The following is a 14,490-nucleotide window of genomic DNA, read 5'->3' on the forward strand; positions in this document are numbered from 1 at the left end:
TATACTTCTTATCGCTTTTCAGGAGAGCGGTACATTACCCTGTTGACTGCCAGCCGTAATTGGTCTTAACGTCATGAGGTTGGTGAATTAACCTTGTGATTAGTGTCAGTCCTCACCAGAGACCTGCATCCATGGTTCTTATAACTTTATTTCCCTCTTGACTAAATTCAAGATTCGGTTCATGTTATAAGCTCTGTTTCCTGAGACGTGTGTAAGAGGAGGACAGTTTGAAGGAACGTGTGTAGAATAAGTTTAGAATACCTCAGACTTTGCATACCAGTTCTCATGCTTTCTGTCCTAAATAGTATACAAGATTTGACTTCCCAGAGCATCCCAGGTCATGGTATACTGACAGTTAGTAAGCCAAAGATGCCTAGATTATGCTTTTTTTTTTAGGTGTTTTTATTTTCTTCTTCAAAGTGTGCATCCGTGAATGGTTTTCAAACCATTACCCACAACCTCTTTCACAACGGAATCTCTGGAGAAAGTTCGATTGCCAGGGAATACATGTATTAAGTTGCTTTGGATAAAGCATGTAAATGTGTGAGGTAATATGGCAAATTGGGCTGAAAATAATAGTTTTTGTTGGCTATATTATCTTAGCCAGTTCCTGAAGTGAAACTGGTGCTGTTTCATCAAATACAGATTGCATCTGATTGCATTTGACAGCGTTTTATACTGCGGTTAACATCGGGTAATGTTCAGCACCTCCATTTTGGTAATCTGTCATTTCTGCTGTATTATACTACACGTTCTTCCAGTGTGTTTGTTTGAATGAATACAGAGCGTCAAAATCGCTGTAATCCAGTCTTTCTCTCTGGCACTTGAGGTCTAAATGTAATCGTGTGAACTAGCGATTTGGGTGGTGGTTTCCACTAACGTTTGACAATATGATCAGAACTGGTAAACCATCTCAAAGTCTTCCTACTAAAGCATTCTAAAGATTAGAGTTGCGCTCATTGCAAACAGATGTCCTTGCGGGACCTCGTTCCAGCATGTTTAGAAAAGGAAAACCTCTGTAATGACACAGAAACATACGTTTTGTATTAGCAGGGCTGTGATGTTCACTGAGGTTTGGTTGAAGCCCAGAGCATTAGCATAGCGTGGCCAGTCATCAGTATATTGATATTCAACCAGAAGGCCCAGCTCACATAATCACTGCAGGGAAAGCATTTGAAATTCATAGAAATTCCTGCCAATCGTGTTGGCCTTATTGATCCACTACTGCGGAAATGAAACAAAGTTCCATAAGCTCCTTACATAAAATTATAACCCACCTTTAGCATGGAAAACAATGAGGCCATGAGGATGAAGAGGGGAGGGCACAGGAATAGATAATGTGATCGAGAGAGAGAGAGAGAGTAAAAGCATTTTTTTGGCTGTGGTTCCACAAATAGATTTCTACTGTCCGTCAAAGTGGACAACTGGCCCGTCGCCAGACCATATTGATTTACTTTACAAAGCACTTGAATGGGCCAGATATCTGTGATTACCCAATTCATTAGTGTAGTCTCTTAGAGCGGAGAGGAAATTAGATAAAAGCTAAGCCTAGAGATGGGAAAACCTCAAATTGTCCTGCATGTGCATGTCTGGGTAGGTGGAGTGCACTTTAAACCAATTAAAACCTGCTTGGCTTTCACTACAGCAAACACTGGTGTGCGCCTGACCACCCATTACATTGTTAAAAAATGGGGCAATTAATTTAGGAATAACTGTTGTTAAATCAATAGTAAAAAATTAAATTCTGTCATTATTTACTCAAACTCATGTCTTTCTAAGCCCATGTCTCTATTTAGTAAAAAATAAATTAAGACGTTTTGTAGAATGTCCCGGCTTCTCACTTCCTATACATGGAAAGTGAAAGGGTGCTGGAGCACCATAAAATGAATACATATGGCTCTTCTGATGGCATTTGATAGCTTTGTGTGAGAAAGAGAAAAAATGCCTTCCACCATAGCTTATTCAAACATGTCAGGCTCATTTCTTCTATAATTTTGGAATTTCTTCTGAATTGTTTGTAAAACAATTCCTTTGTACAATTTGCATCATTTTGAAAGAAATCTTTTAATTTGACAAAAGAACAAAACGAATTCCTTATATGTTTCATGAATGCGTATCGCACAAGGACGTGTTGTATTAGGTTTGATATCAGTGATGCTAAACTCCATTAAGGCTGTGGTCACATTTTGTAGTTTGGGATTTATTTTATGGTTGAAATCTACTCGTTTTAATAGGAATACAAGCGATTGGGATTTTCGTGCGAGGACGAGAGATTTACCCTCGCATTTTTCTCAACAAGTTCAAATTGGTCACATGGCTTCACCGCACTGACCAACAAAGAACTGAATCATTTGAAAGCGACTTCTATGAGGGCTACACAACTAAAAATGAAAAATTTTGCTACCATGTTACCTCAACAAATCACAACGCCACACAAACGACTGACGACGGGTGCTTTTGGTTTCCACTCAAGGGAAGCAGGTCTCTGAAGAGCCGGCTTTATCAGGTTGCTTTCAAGTGAGGCTCTCTGGCTAAAAGCCTGAATGATGATTTTTTTTTAACACAAAAAAACACATTGTTTGTGCTTGTGTGAGCATTTTACCTTCTTTTCTTTCCCTGTCACTTTAAATAACACCTTCAAAAACTTTCATCTTGTTTGGACCGTGTCAACAATTGAAGCAGCTTTGTATCTTACACGTCTTACTTATGAACTCATTTCAGCTGACAAGATCTATTGTGTTCACTGGTGCCATTATTAGCGTTAAAAGTGTTTATAGCGGCAGTGTGGTGATGTGTTCTACTGAGAACTTCATTGTAGATCATTAACACTTTCCTGAAGCATCTAGAAAGAAACACCATGTGACTAGGCTTAGTTTAGCTGCCCCATCTGGCCTGTACATGAAACGTATACGTTCTCTCAGAGATTTCTGTGGTGTTTTGGAAGGGTTTTTTTTCAGCTGCTATCAGAGCGTTATTGCTAATTTCCTGTCTTCTCTTGGCCTGTCCACCTCTTTCTCTGTCTTTATCGCCTAAGAGACAGCATTCAGACACAATCATCTCTAATGAATTCTGATACTTATCTAATAGCGTGCGATAATGTTTCAAACGTCAGGTAATAATGTCTCCTTCACTAAGTCATTACCGGGCCCTCACCCCTTCCGCGTCCACCTTTCATCCCATCTTGGCATAGAGCGCAGACACCCCCCCCCATCCTCCTGTTCAGCCGGCTGGCTCGTGGCAGACTTCCCTGTGACGTCACACTTCCATGCGCCTAATGCGAACTGACAGCCTCACCTCGTTCATGCATCCCAAATGCACTTCCAGTCATTTAGACTAGCAGAAAAAGGAAATGCTTACTTGCCTGCAAATTCCCTAATAATGCTCTGCTTTGCAACTTAATAACTCCTTTTTTATTTACTCAGGGTACCTGGGATGTTACATGGAAACATCAAAATTGACCTGGTTCGCTTTCCTAACACATATTTCAACATATTTCTGACTGTGCACGATTCATCAGTACATGTTATTCCAGTAAAATTAAAATTACACACTACAATGTTACGTTTAGTTACTTTTACTTTAAGTCATTTAGCAGACGCTTTTATCCAAAGCGACTTACAAATAAGAAAAAGTAACTAAAACTAAAAGTTAAAAATTCTATAAATACTATATATACACACACATTTAAGAAAATAAAGAAATTAAATAAAAATGACAAATGCATACAACAACATTTCAAAACTACACATTTAAATTAAAACAAAAAATAAAGCTAAAAACAATTCAAAATACTAAAACAACAAAAGGTATGAGTATATTAATGATTCTAACATAACACTAAGCCAAACACCAAAAAAAACAACTACATATGTGTATGTACAGCCACACACACACACACACTTTTGAACTGCGGGTTTCGTCTGGTCAGAGGAGAACTGGCCCCCTGACTGAGCCTGGTTTCTCCCAAGTTTTTTTTTTTTTCTCCATTCTGTCACAGAGGGAGTTTTGGTTCCTTGCCGCTGTCGCCTCTGGCTTGCTCAGTTGGGGACACTTAATTTCTAGCGATTATCGCCGATTTGATTGCACAGATACTATTTAAACTAAACTGAGCTAGACAATGACATCTCTGAATTCAATAATGAAATGCCTTTAACTGAAAATTGAGTGTTTAATCTTAAAAAAATTAAGTTAAGTCGTGACGTATTGTCAAGTATGGTGACCCATACTCAAAATGGTGCTCTGCATTTAACCCATCCAAGTGCACACACACAGCAGTGAGTAGTGAACACACACACACAGTGAACACACACCCGGAGCAGTGGGCAGCCTTGCTCCAGCACCCGGGGAGCAATTAGCAATTAGAGAGTGCTGTTCATTCACAATCCCCACCTTCAATTCCTGCCGGCGCGAGAATCGAACCAGCAACCTTCAGGTTACAAGCCCGACTCCCTAACCATTAGGCCACGACTACTGTATACCAGTATACATTACTGACACTCTATCCTCCAATTTGATACTGTTAAGTGCTTTGACACAATTTGTATTGTAAAAGCGCTATATAAATAAAGGTGACTTGACTTGACTTGACATATAAATTAATTCAATATATATATATATATATATATATATATATTATTTCATTTCTATTTAGTATGTTGAAGTACTAAAATAACTAACGATTTGTTAAACCGTGGGAACAGTTTAAGAATTCATGAGTACGGTTTATAAACTGAGGGGACGGATTGCAAAACCATCGGCACGGATTGTTTTTTTTCTCCTACAGATGACTTCCCGGGCTCCGTAGTAACAAGTAGTAGGAAAGAGGAAAAATAAAAAGCGATACTTATATATAATATTATATGTTAATTGGTTAACAAACAAGCCCAAGTGTGCATATAGATACTGCATGCATTCAATCAGTCATCACAACGTTACTAAACACACACGCACAATATCTGGAGCTGATGTTGACGTCGCGGCCGCACTTTCAGCCAATCACTAGAGATCAGCAGACAGACGTGATGATTCCTGGGTGACTGGTTTTTAGCACGATAACGGATCTGATTTTGAACTGTAAGTGATCATAATGCCTAAATATAAATTTGATGGTTAAGAGTGGAGAGTGTTTTAACTCTCAAAACATGAATTACACCTGTTGAGGGAGATGACATGAAGGCTATATCACTGCAACTCCGAAATCAGAGCACAGTTAAATTATTTAATCAAAATCTATTCTATACAATCCTGTCTTTTATCTTTTAAACGGTCCATATTGGTAGGATATCCTTTAAAGATACTGGACTTGTTAGTTTTGACTGTGCAAAGTTCTATATTATGTTCAGTATGAACTTCACGAAAGATTAGTTCTGTGTGAAATTATAGAGTGACACGAAGGTAAGAGCATTATTGTTGTTGTTAATTTTTTAAAAAAAAATTATTGTCGGATTATCATACAGAATGACACAGTTTTGACTGTCATGGTGTGTGCATGAGCCAGTGTGAAATACCTATAATTACGTTGCTTATTCTGATCACTTATATTGGGCACTTTTTTGCATTTAAATTCTGATTGTTGACATTGAAAATGATGCATGTGCTTTTCGAGGGTATCGGTTAATTTCTTGATTGCCATTTTGTCAGTGTCTGCTTGCATATTCTAATCATATTTGGTAGTTCTCTTTAATGTATTTGCGCCCCCCGATTTGATCCATGGGAAATTTATCTAGCATTATATTTATATTATTTTGTGGTCATTAAAAAATCACATTATTTTGACCGTTAAAGTGTTGGGCGGTTTTTGGGCGGGTTTTTGTGAGCTTTTGGGCTGGAAATCGTCCATCCTTTCTGGCAACACTGAGCAGTGCTAGCCTTTGCAAATCAACATTCCACTATTAGTACAAGTCTGTCATCTGATTGTACTGTGCATAATAAATTCGCGTTTATGAATTACACAGAAGGGGAGCACAGCAGGATAAAAATAACGACATAGCTGGTCTCATGCCATCACAAACTTTATAAGTCCCACTTCTGATCATGAGCTCGACAACTTCAAGCGATCGACTTGCTTTCATATGCAACTTTTAACTACCACATTCCTATTCACGATCATTCTGGCAGCACGTGAAGGCAGCAGCAGTGGAAACAGGCAGAGACAATGATAGCTTTAGCAATTAGCCTTACAGAGTGCCAAGAAGCTCTTTCAGAAAGGCAATTTGGAAAACAAATGCATGATACTTACTTTGTCTGGAGTTGACGTTCGTGCACGAAGTGTTGGTATTGATTCCTAAACATATAGGGGACGTTACAGATTTTTCCTAGGATATTTCCTTCGAAAATGAAATTTAACCACAGTGTCCTTGGCTCAGATGAGGGGAGATTATGGCGACTCCTCTGTTCATTAGCACATCCCAAAACACAACACTTGTAAAGACTCTTTGGTGCTGTTCATTATATCTCCAGTAATGGCGGACCGCAGCTTCTCACTCAGCTGTGTTTATGCTAATAGGGCAGAGAGCGTCACAAACGGGCGGGACTTCTTCCCCTCGGTGACGTGAACAGAGGAAGAATCTCAAACAGCTCGTTTGGAGAGACTGTTCATGATTTATTGGTTTTATAAAAAAATGAGTTGGTGGATTTTTAACATCATAGGCTGGTTGTTTTCACACACTGAGGCCACACAACTGTGTTCAAACACCTCATATAAGTGATTTTTCATAATAGGTCCCCTTTAAGGTTAATTTTTACATATAGTACTACAGTTTTAACCAAGTTTGAATGATTGTATTTATTTGTTTGTTTAGTCATAACTACTTAACTTTAACTTGTTTAACATTTAAGTTATATCATTTTTGTTTTTTTTGGTTTTTTTTACATTTTAATTAGTAATTGCTTTAACTTAACATTCAAGCTATGTTAAACTAAATTTGTGTGAATTCATATTTTTTTTCTATTTTTTATTAATAATTTCTGTAATTAATAATAATGTAAATTAACATTAATAATAATTAATAAATTAATAAAATTAACATTTATTTATTTTTGTTTATTTTTTGATAATTGCTTACTTAACTTGCTTAACATTAAATGGTATACATTAAGATTTTTTATTTTATTTCTAATAGTTGTAAATTAACATTTTTTATTAATAATTGTTTCATGTTTTTATTTATTTACTTAATGATGTATTTATTTACTTATTTCTAACAAATGGGATGTTACTGTGAAAGTGGCTCAGAACTAATAACTTTTTATTGAATGCTAGGATGAACTTGTTCTTCAGCCTTCAAGGAAGATGCGATCAAACCTGTTGGTTAAAATTAAGTCCAATCCTGTTTTTATTCACTCGCAAATGTATTACTGAAGCAAAAAGCTCATGTTCAAGCTCACCCAGAATACTGAGCGAGTTCCACTACAGGCAGCAGAGCCCAGATGAGATATTTTTCTTTGTGGTTCTCATTTGGAATCCTGTGTGAGTAGCTCTTTCTCAACACTGCCGGCTTTGGGCTTTTTCATTATGTTTTTCCGGTGAGTCAGTCCAGAGGGCAACAGGAGTGCTAGTGCACGGAGCAAGGTCAGGGCCATGTAATCCCATTACACAATCAGAGAAAGAGACAGGAAATGCCAAGCACTGGGCTACAACCCGGGCAGGTCTGTGTATGTATTTGTGAGTGTGGTGTATAATATCTAATAAGGAGTGGCATGTGAGGTTAATGTCCCGTCCCAGTGCAAGGGTGGTTTTGGAAACGTTTTCTACACTAACATGGCTAACATTGCTGGCACTGATGTCATCCATTAAACGATAATCACCTCCGGTGCAACGCCATCACAGCGATTTCTCAAGAGGCCAAACAAGGGCAGCCATGCGGTCACAGTCGAGCGTCGACTATGTGAATTCAGAGCATAAACAGAAGATATGTTGCTTGTGATTGGTTCTGTGGACTTAAAGATGGGCCTTTTTAGGAAAGTATAGTGGTACAGTGATGGTGTCAGATGTTAATACCATGGTACTTTTAATGTATGCTGTAGTTACTGTATTCATGTGCTTTGGCGTTTATATGGTTTTGCAAGTTATTCCAAGGTATACCATGATTCTGTCTCTAAAAAGCAAATTATTAATGTACCAAAAACATGGTAACACCTTTTGTGTAAGTTTATGCAAAGATTGTTGGATCGTTGTTGTTGGTGTGTTTGGCACACACAGTTTGGCTAGGCTCGAAGCAGCTGCTTGTCCTGCAGGGGGTCCAGACCCACGGGCTGTGTGTGTTGGGGGGGGGGGGGGGTAGATTTGGACCCTGACCCGTAGTTTGTTTTTCTGTCGCCCTCATGGAGAGCTAGTAAACAGCTGCCCCTCGGGCTGAGTAAACCCAGAGAATGCTCCATCATGAGTTCAGTCGCTGTCTGTACACTCCCTGGGCGTCAATGAAGCCGCACTGACCCCAATATCTCCCTGATCTTCTGTGAGGACTTTTAGAGATGTTTTCTCTTTGCAATTTCCCCCACAGAGCCAATTAAGATAGAACACATTTCAGCTATACTTTCATTATGCAGTAGCATCAAATCAGCATTGTGTAAATTGTCTAACTAGCAGCAAAAATCGTCCCGTCCTCTCCTTCCCTGCAGGTATGTGGTGTTTTGACGCTGAGTGTGAGAGCTGAAAGGTGTGCGGTGGATCGGGTGACAGTCTTGGCTTCCTGGGTTGCCCCCGTGTAATGAGATCTGTCTGATGTTTGGGCTACTCTCTCTCCAGAGCGCTGTCTGCTTTAGACAGGGTCACACTGAGCGGCGTGACAGAGATAAGATTAACTGTGTTGCACAAGATCAGGTTTCAAGTACTCAAATGCTGACTTTCTCTTTCTTTCTTTTTTGTCCCCCACCTTCTCTTTCGGTTGTCTTTCTGCTGTCTTTATGTTGACTATCTGATAATGATTAAGGGCTATATAAGTTGTTCTGATTCCCTATCTCATAATGTCTGTCTCATAATTTTATTTAACATTTAAGATACATTACCCTGCCTGTCGTCCAATACAAGAAATTAATTGGATTTAATATACATTATTCTGGGCTAAACAAAGGAAAACACTGTACAAAAATACATAATATATATTTTTTCTTAAATATATACATGCATGTGTGTGCATTTATATATACTTAATAAATATACACAGTACATACACATATTATGTACACAAAACTTTTATTTTGGACGTGATTAATCGTTGCCCAGCACTAAAATAAATACATTCTGAATTTATTTATTGACTTGTTTATTTATTTACTTTATTTTGGATTTACTTTTAGTTTATTTCGTTTAGTAATAACATTTTTAGTTCTTTAATTGTTTATTTATTATTTTTCTTTTATTTGTTAAATATAGTATTGTGTATATTATGGTGGGCCAAACAAATTAAAAAAATAACTAGACAAGTGAATATAATGTAGTATAAGTTATACTATGATATAAATGTATAATCCAAATCTAAAAGTGCTAATCCTGAATATAAAAATCCTAATATATAAATGCATTTCAGAACTATGTATGTATGGCTGAATGTGTGTATTGCTCAGACATGCTGATAGTTTTAATTGATAAAAAATATTTTTAAAAGTATAGAAAAAAATCCTCTTCTGTTTTGTAATATTGTATCTTTATTCAAGCTCATGGAAAGTTTATAGTGGACAGTCTGTTGGCCTCGGACGGTTGTTTTATAAGCAAGAGGACGAGGCCCAACAATAACGTCTAAAGGGAAAAAAATGCAGACTGCTGGGATCATGTAACCAACAATGGCAGCGATGGCTTCAGCTGTAGAGCTTTTACACAGGCTGCTATTGTTGCCTTGTGAGATGTAGAGGAAATTGTTTCTCCTTTCAGACCACAATGACTTCCCCCATAAAAGAATCATCATCGACTGTCAGAGGAGGAAAATAATATATTTACTCTGCAGGCATCTGTTGTCTGCCTGTGTTTTTACTTCCCTCTCTCGCTCTTCTGTGTTTCCAGCATGCTCTTTCTACTCGGCTTTAGAAAGGATTTGGATTTTGCATCAGTCCCGCCATCTCATATCAGATTTAAAGTAGACAGTGTGGGTTTTAAAGGATGAACTGAGGAATTTAGTCATTTTCTCTGCTCCATGCTTTCTGTTTTTTAGTTTTTTTTTTTCTTGAGCTATTTTGCACTTTTTACCCTGAAATGGGCCTCAAGAGATCATTATAGGATGCATTTGTAAATATTTCTACTCTCCTCTTGTTCGACATCCTCCACACAAGCCGCAGACAGCTAAACAGAAACGGCTTCACTATATCTGAGAACAAAACAACTGATTCGGCTCATACACGCCAGCCACAAAGACCTAATAAAGAAACCATAAAATAGACAGTAAACGCAGCAGCTTTTTGTCTAACGGGTCCATTAACTTTTTAAGAGTCTTGAATAGTCTGTTTTCCATCCTCTTCCTCACACAGAATGCATTTTCTTGGCTTCTTGTTTTGAGAGTGCCAAGACTTGTTAAAGGAAAATTCTGTCATCATTTACTTATTCTTTATTCTGTTCCAAACCCATGTCCAAACCAGTTGAAACATTTTTCAAAATATCTTCATTTGTGTTTTGAAGGAGAAACTAAGCCATGAGGTTGAGTAAATGATGACAGAATTTACATTATCCCTTTAAGTCATACAAAAAGTACAACTTTCAGTCCACTAGGAACCTCATTAAGTCACATTGCTGATCCAGTGGTATAGTGACTACTAGTCCCACAATGCACTTGACCCGAAAGAGATTGCATTGCCCTCACTGCATAATGCCAATGCAGTTCTACTGAGTTTTGGTTTTACGCTATTGTGTCAGCATCACAGACAGTGCAAAATCAGAAAATGGTTACTTCTCTCTGTGATTTATGGCATCAGAATGCAGAACAAAATGTTTAACTGCACAATCATGCATCACAAGCCCATGTTTGCTCAGCCGTTTGATTGATGGCTGATGGTCTCTTAAGCCGATCCGATTGTGTTTTTTCCGCACATGGGATGGCACGTGTACATCTGTCCGTCTAAGTCACCGACTGATTTGCTTCAACTTCTGTGCTGAGCGTGTATGTGCGTAGTAATTGCCAGTGAAAAGCATAAATCTTGTTTGAATGAAACAGCACAAATCCCTGGTTAGGCTGCATTTGGATAAGCTGCTTGTACTGAGCTTAGCCCCTTTGATTTGTCCTGAGCCCCATCTGAAATGGAGAAAACCTTAGAACAACTTACCAACAGGACAAATAAATGCTTTGCATTTGATTCGATTGCTACCAAACCTGAGTTCTGCATCAGAAGTTGTAGTGTGAAAGCACCATATAGAGAATGGCGACGACAAATAGTACTTTTTCTCATATTTTCGATTGCGATTGGGGATGGAGCTATAGCACATCACTTTAATTTCAGACTCCATGTTTTCCACAACACTGATCCTTTTGTTTCCTGATGCCTGAAGCATCTTTCTCTTCAACTGAGTGTGTGTGTTTGTGTGTTCTGCACTGTGGTGTCCCAGCGTCCTGAGGCTACCCGCCGAGTTCTGTAGTCCTTTTATTACACCTCTTTCCTGTACTGTCTCTTTGTCCAACTGTCCTGTTGAATTTTTCTCTCCCCAACTGTTCTTCTGTGCACTTTAGAATATTAGCATACCGTTGCCACCACAGGCTTCAACTTTGCAATTAATGGCTCTACAGGCCGTCACATTATACGGCTCCCCTTCTTAATGTAAGCCACGAGGGGGGACCATATGGACGATGGCCAGACCCCATGCAGAGGGGGTCTGCAAAGCATTATTTTGAAGTCGTGGAAAGTTTATTTGTCTGAACTTGGCAGGAGCCTAATCCACCGAGAAAAGCATTGAGTCAGGATTGGGTGTCATTGCGGGTTAGAGTTTCTGTAAAGGTGAAAGGGGTCGACGAGCTGTCGCTGGACCCTTCAAAACACCCCGAACAGCTGAAGGAAAGCTGCTGGCCTTCAGATTAGTGACAGGAAAACAACGACTCCTGACAGCGCCTGTAATGTGCAAATAAGCTGAGGTTCCAGTGTCAACCTCTCTGTCAGTCTCTTGGGCCCGTACGTACTTTAAGTACTGAACTTATTTGCTTGGATTTGTTTGCCGTTTATGTTCTTGTGTCAGAGTCAAGCGGTATTTGCTAAAGCTAAGCTTCCTTTATAACAAAGACATGAAACCGAATCCAAGTTATGACTTTATAAATGGGAAACTGAAGCTTTTAGATGTGTTAGATGATCCTTGATGGCTACTGTAGAAGTGCTGGGTATAGTATCCTGCTAAAAATCCAATACAAATGAATGTATTTTGGAAAAATGAGAGCAGATACTCTTATGTTAGAGTTCTAATTCAGCTAATTTAACATGTTCAAGTCTTCTGTGGAGAGGAGCCAAAAAACCTCTTTACTTATTACATGTTATACAAGTACGAAAAGACTTTGTCTTCCATTTGTTTCTGGTTTGTTTTCTGTGAGACTTGTGTTGAAATGTAGTTAAGTGTTTCAGGTATGTGCAGGCTGGATTTCTTTCGAATCCCTTGACAGGCTGAAACAGAAAATGCTGAGGTTTGAGTTCCTAAAATGGCCTCCAGCACTGTCCTCATAACCCGGCTGCCCAGCAGGGCTTGACATTTGCCACCTCATTAATGGGCTAATTAGCCTGATTTAGACTCAAACAAGTGCGAATCCATCCATTCGTCTATCCATAAGGGAATTTCATATTGTACATGTAGTGCAATTTTATCCTTCCCATTTTTTTCTTTTTTGGCTCATACTGCTCAGAACAATAGAAAAAGTGCTTTTTGTAACTTCAGGATTGTTGAGTAAGTATTTCTCAAGTTTGCTTTTTCAGCTTCCGCCGTTCAATCCATAGCCCAATCCATTCCATAGCCCCCTGCGTTCCCAGGCCTGTGCTTGGTTTCATTGTCTCCACTGCCCTCATACCCCCCTCTGTGCAAGAAATTTTCCATGCAATTGTTTCTCAGGTAATTATATTTTCATTCCATACTTCAATTGAATGGCTTTGCACTTAGGGTTTCGTTATGACAATTTTGGTTATTTATTTTCTTCTCCGTTAAGAGACTGTTGATTTGCAGATGGAGAGAGAGAGAGAGAGATGAAGAAACAGAGAGGCCTCTTCAGGCACCTGACATTTTGCTGCTCTTCATTAAAAAGGAGCGGGAAAAACAGTCAAGGTCTAATTAAGACATCAATTCAGGCACAGTTATTAGCATTGCACACTTTTTCCGAGACACATCACAGCAAATCTCTTTAACTCCCCTCATGACTGACTTGTGCTTAGCGGTTGTACCAGTCATGACGGTGTTTGTTTAGAAAGCATAGCTGCATAGATGTGATTTTTATTTTATTTTATTTTTATTTTATTTTATAATAATTTACTATAATATTGTATTTCTGCTGCTGACCACACTTAATAAATTATTATAATTATTTTCAAAAATACATTCATATCCTATATTATATTGCATAATGCGTATTGCACAGTTTGTTCACTGCCAGTCATGAATGTGTTTGCTTACAAAGTATAGCTGTTGCATTGACATGCAGATGCAAATTACTTCATTTCCAAAATGATTAGTTTACTGTAATAATAATATGATATAATATAATATCTGCACCACCAAACTTAAAATAAGTTACTATAATTATTGTAAACATTAAATGTGTTAAATAAAATAAATACATTAAATAAAATTTATATTAAAATACAATACATCATTATACATATTATATATTATATTATAATTTTTTTTCTGATACACAGTAGTTCTAATTATCTTTTTAAATATACATTAATATGTTATATTATATTGCATATTGCACACTTTTTCCCTACCAGTCATGAAGGGGTTTGCTTAGAAAGCATAGCTGTTGCATTGACATGCAGATTTGAATTACTTCGTTTCCAAAATGATTCATATAATATAATGTAATGCAATGTAATGTAATTGTATTATATCTGCCGCAACCAGACTTAAAATAAATTGTGATTATTTTAAAAATCCAATATATTGAAAAAATTGATGTTAAAATTCAATATTAAAAATATAATGCATCGTTATATATTATGTTATGTTATATTATATTGCATATATTTTCTGATACACAGTAGTTCTTTTGAAGTCTCCTCTTGACTGACATGTGCTTAGCTGTTGTACCAGTCATGAGGGTGTTTGTTTAGAAGGCATTGCTGTGCGTTGCCTCCACATGCCTGTCAGTCTTTTCACTTCCAGATATGCGTTTTTGATTGATAAAACCTAAAAGCACAGTCATGGCCATGTTTCCACATGCGCCAATTATTCTGGGAATGTTTGAATAGGCGGGAAAACCCAGAAAACTGATGATGTTTTTTTTTTCTGCCCACTTCTTTCTGACTTGGGCAGCCACCTTCAGATCCACTGTCTGGTTTCAGGCCTTGTGGGGTCATGGTTCGACTCATTTCCCAGCTCCA

General features: G+C 37.9%; 1 protein-coding gene across 6 annotated transcripts in view; it reads left to right on the forward strand.

Moving 5' to 3' along the window:
* The window catches only part of plxna2 (plexin A2), a 209,177-nt gene that overhangs the window by 50,846 nt on the left and 143,841 nt on the right, over positions 1 to 14,490 (forward strand). Inside the window, exon 4 of one of the 6 annotated variants that reach the window (XM_058762512.1) lies at positions 8,620 to 9,071. The exons of the other annotated variants lie outside the window; for them this stretch is intronic. Coding sequence (XP_058618495.1) covers positions 8,620 to 8,709 — 90 coding nt within the window. The 3' untranslated portion in view covers positions 8,710 to 9,071. Of the gene's footprint in view, positions 1 to 8,619; positions 9,072 to 14,490 lie in introns of those variants that run through there. 6 annotated transcript variants of the gene reach the window in all.

The sequence above is a fragment of the Onychostoma macrolepis genome, chromosome 23 (assembly GCF_012432095.1).
Source record: "Onychostoma macrolepis isolate SWU-2019 chromosome 23, ASM1243209v1, whole genome shotgun sequence".
NCBI classification, from domain to species: Eukaryota; Metazoa; Chordata; class Actinopteri; order Cypriniformes; family Cyprinidae; genus Onychostoma; species Onychostoma macrolepis.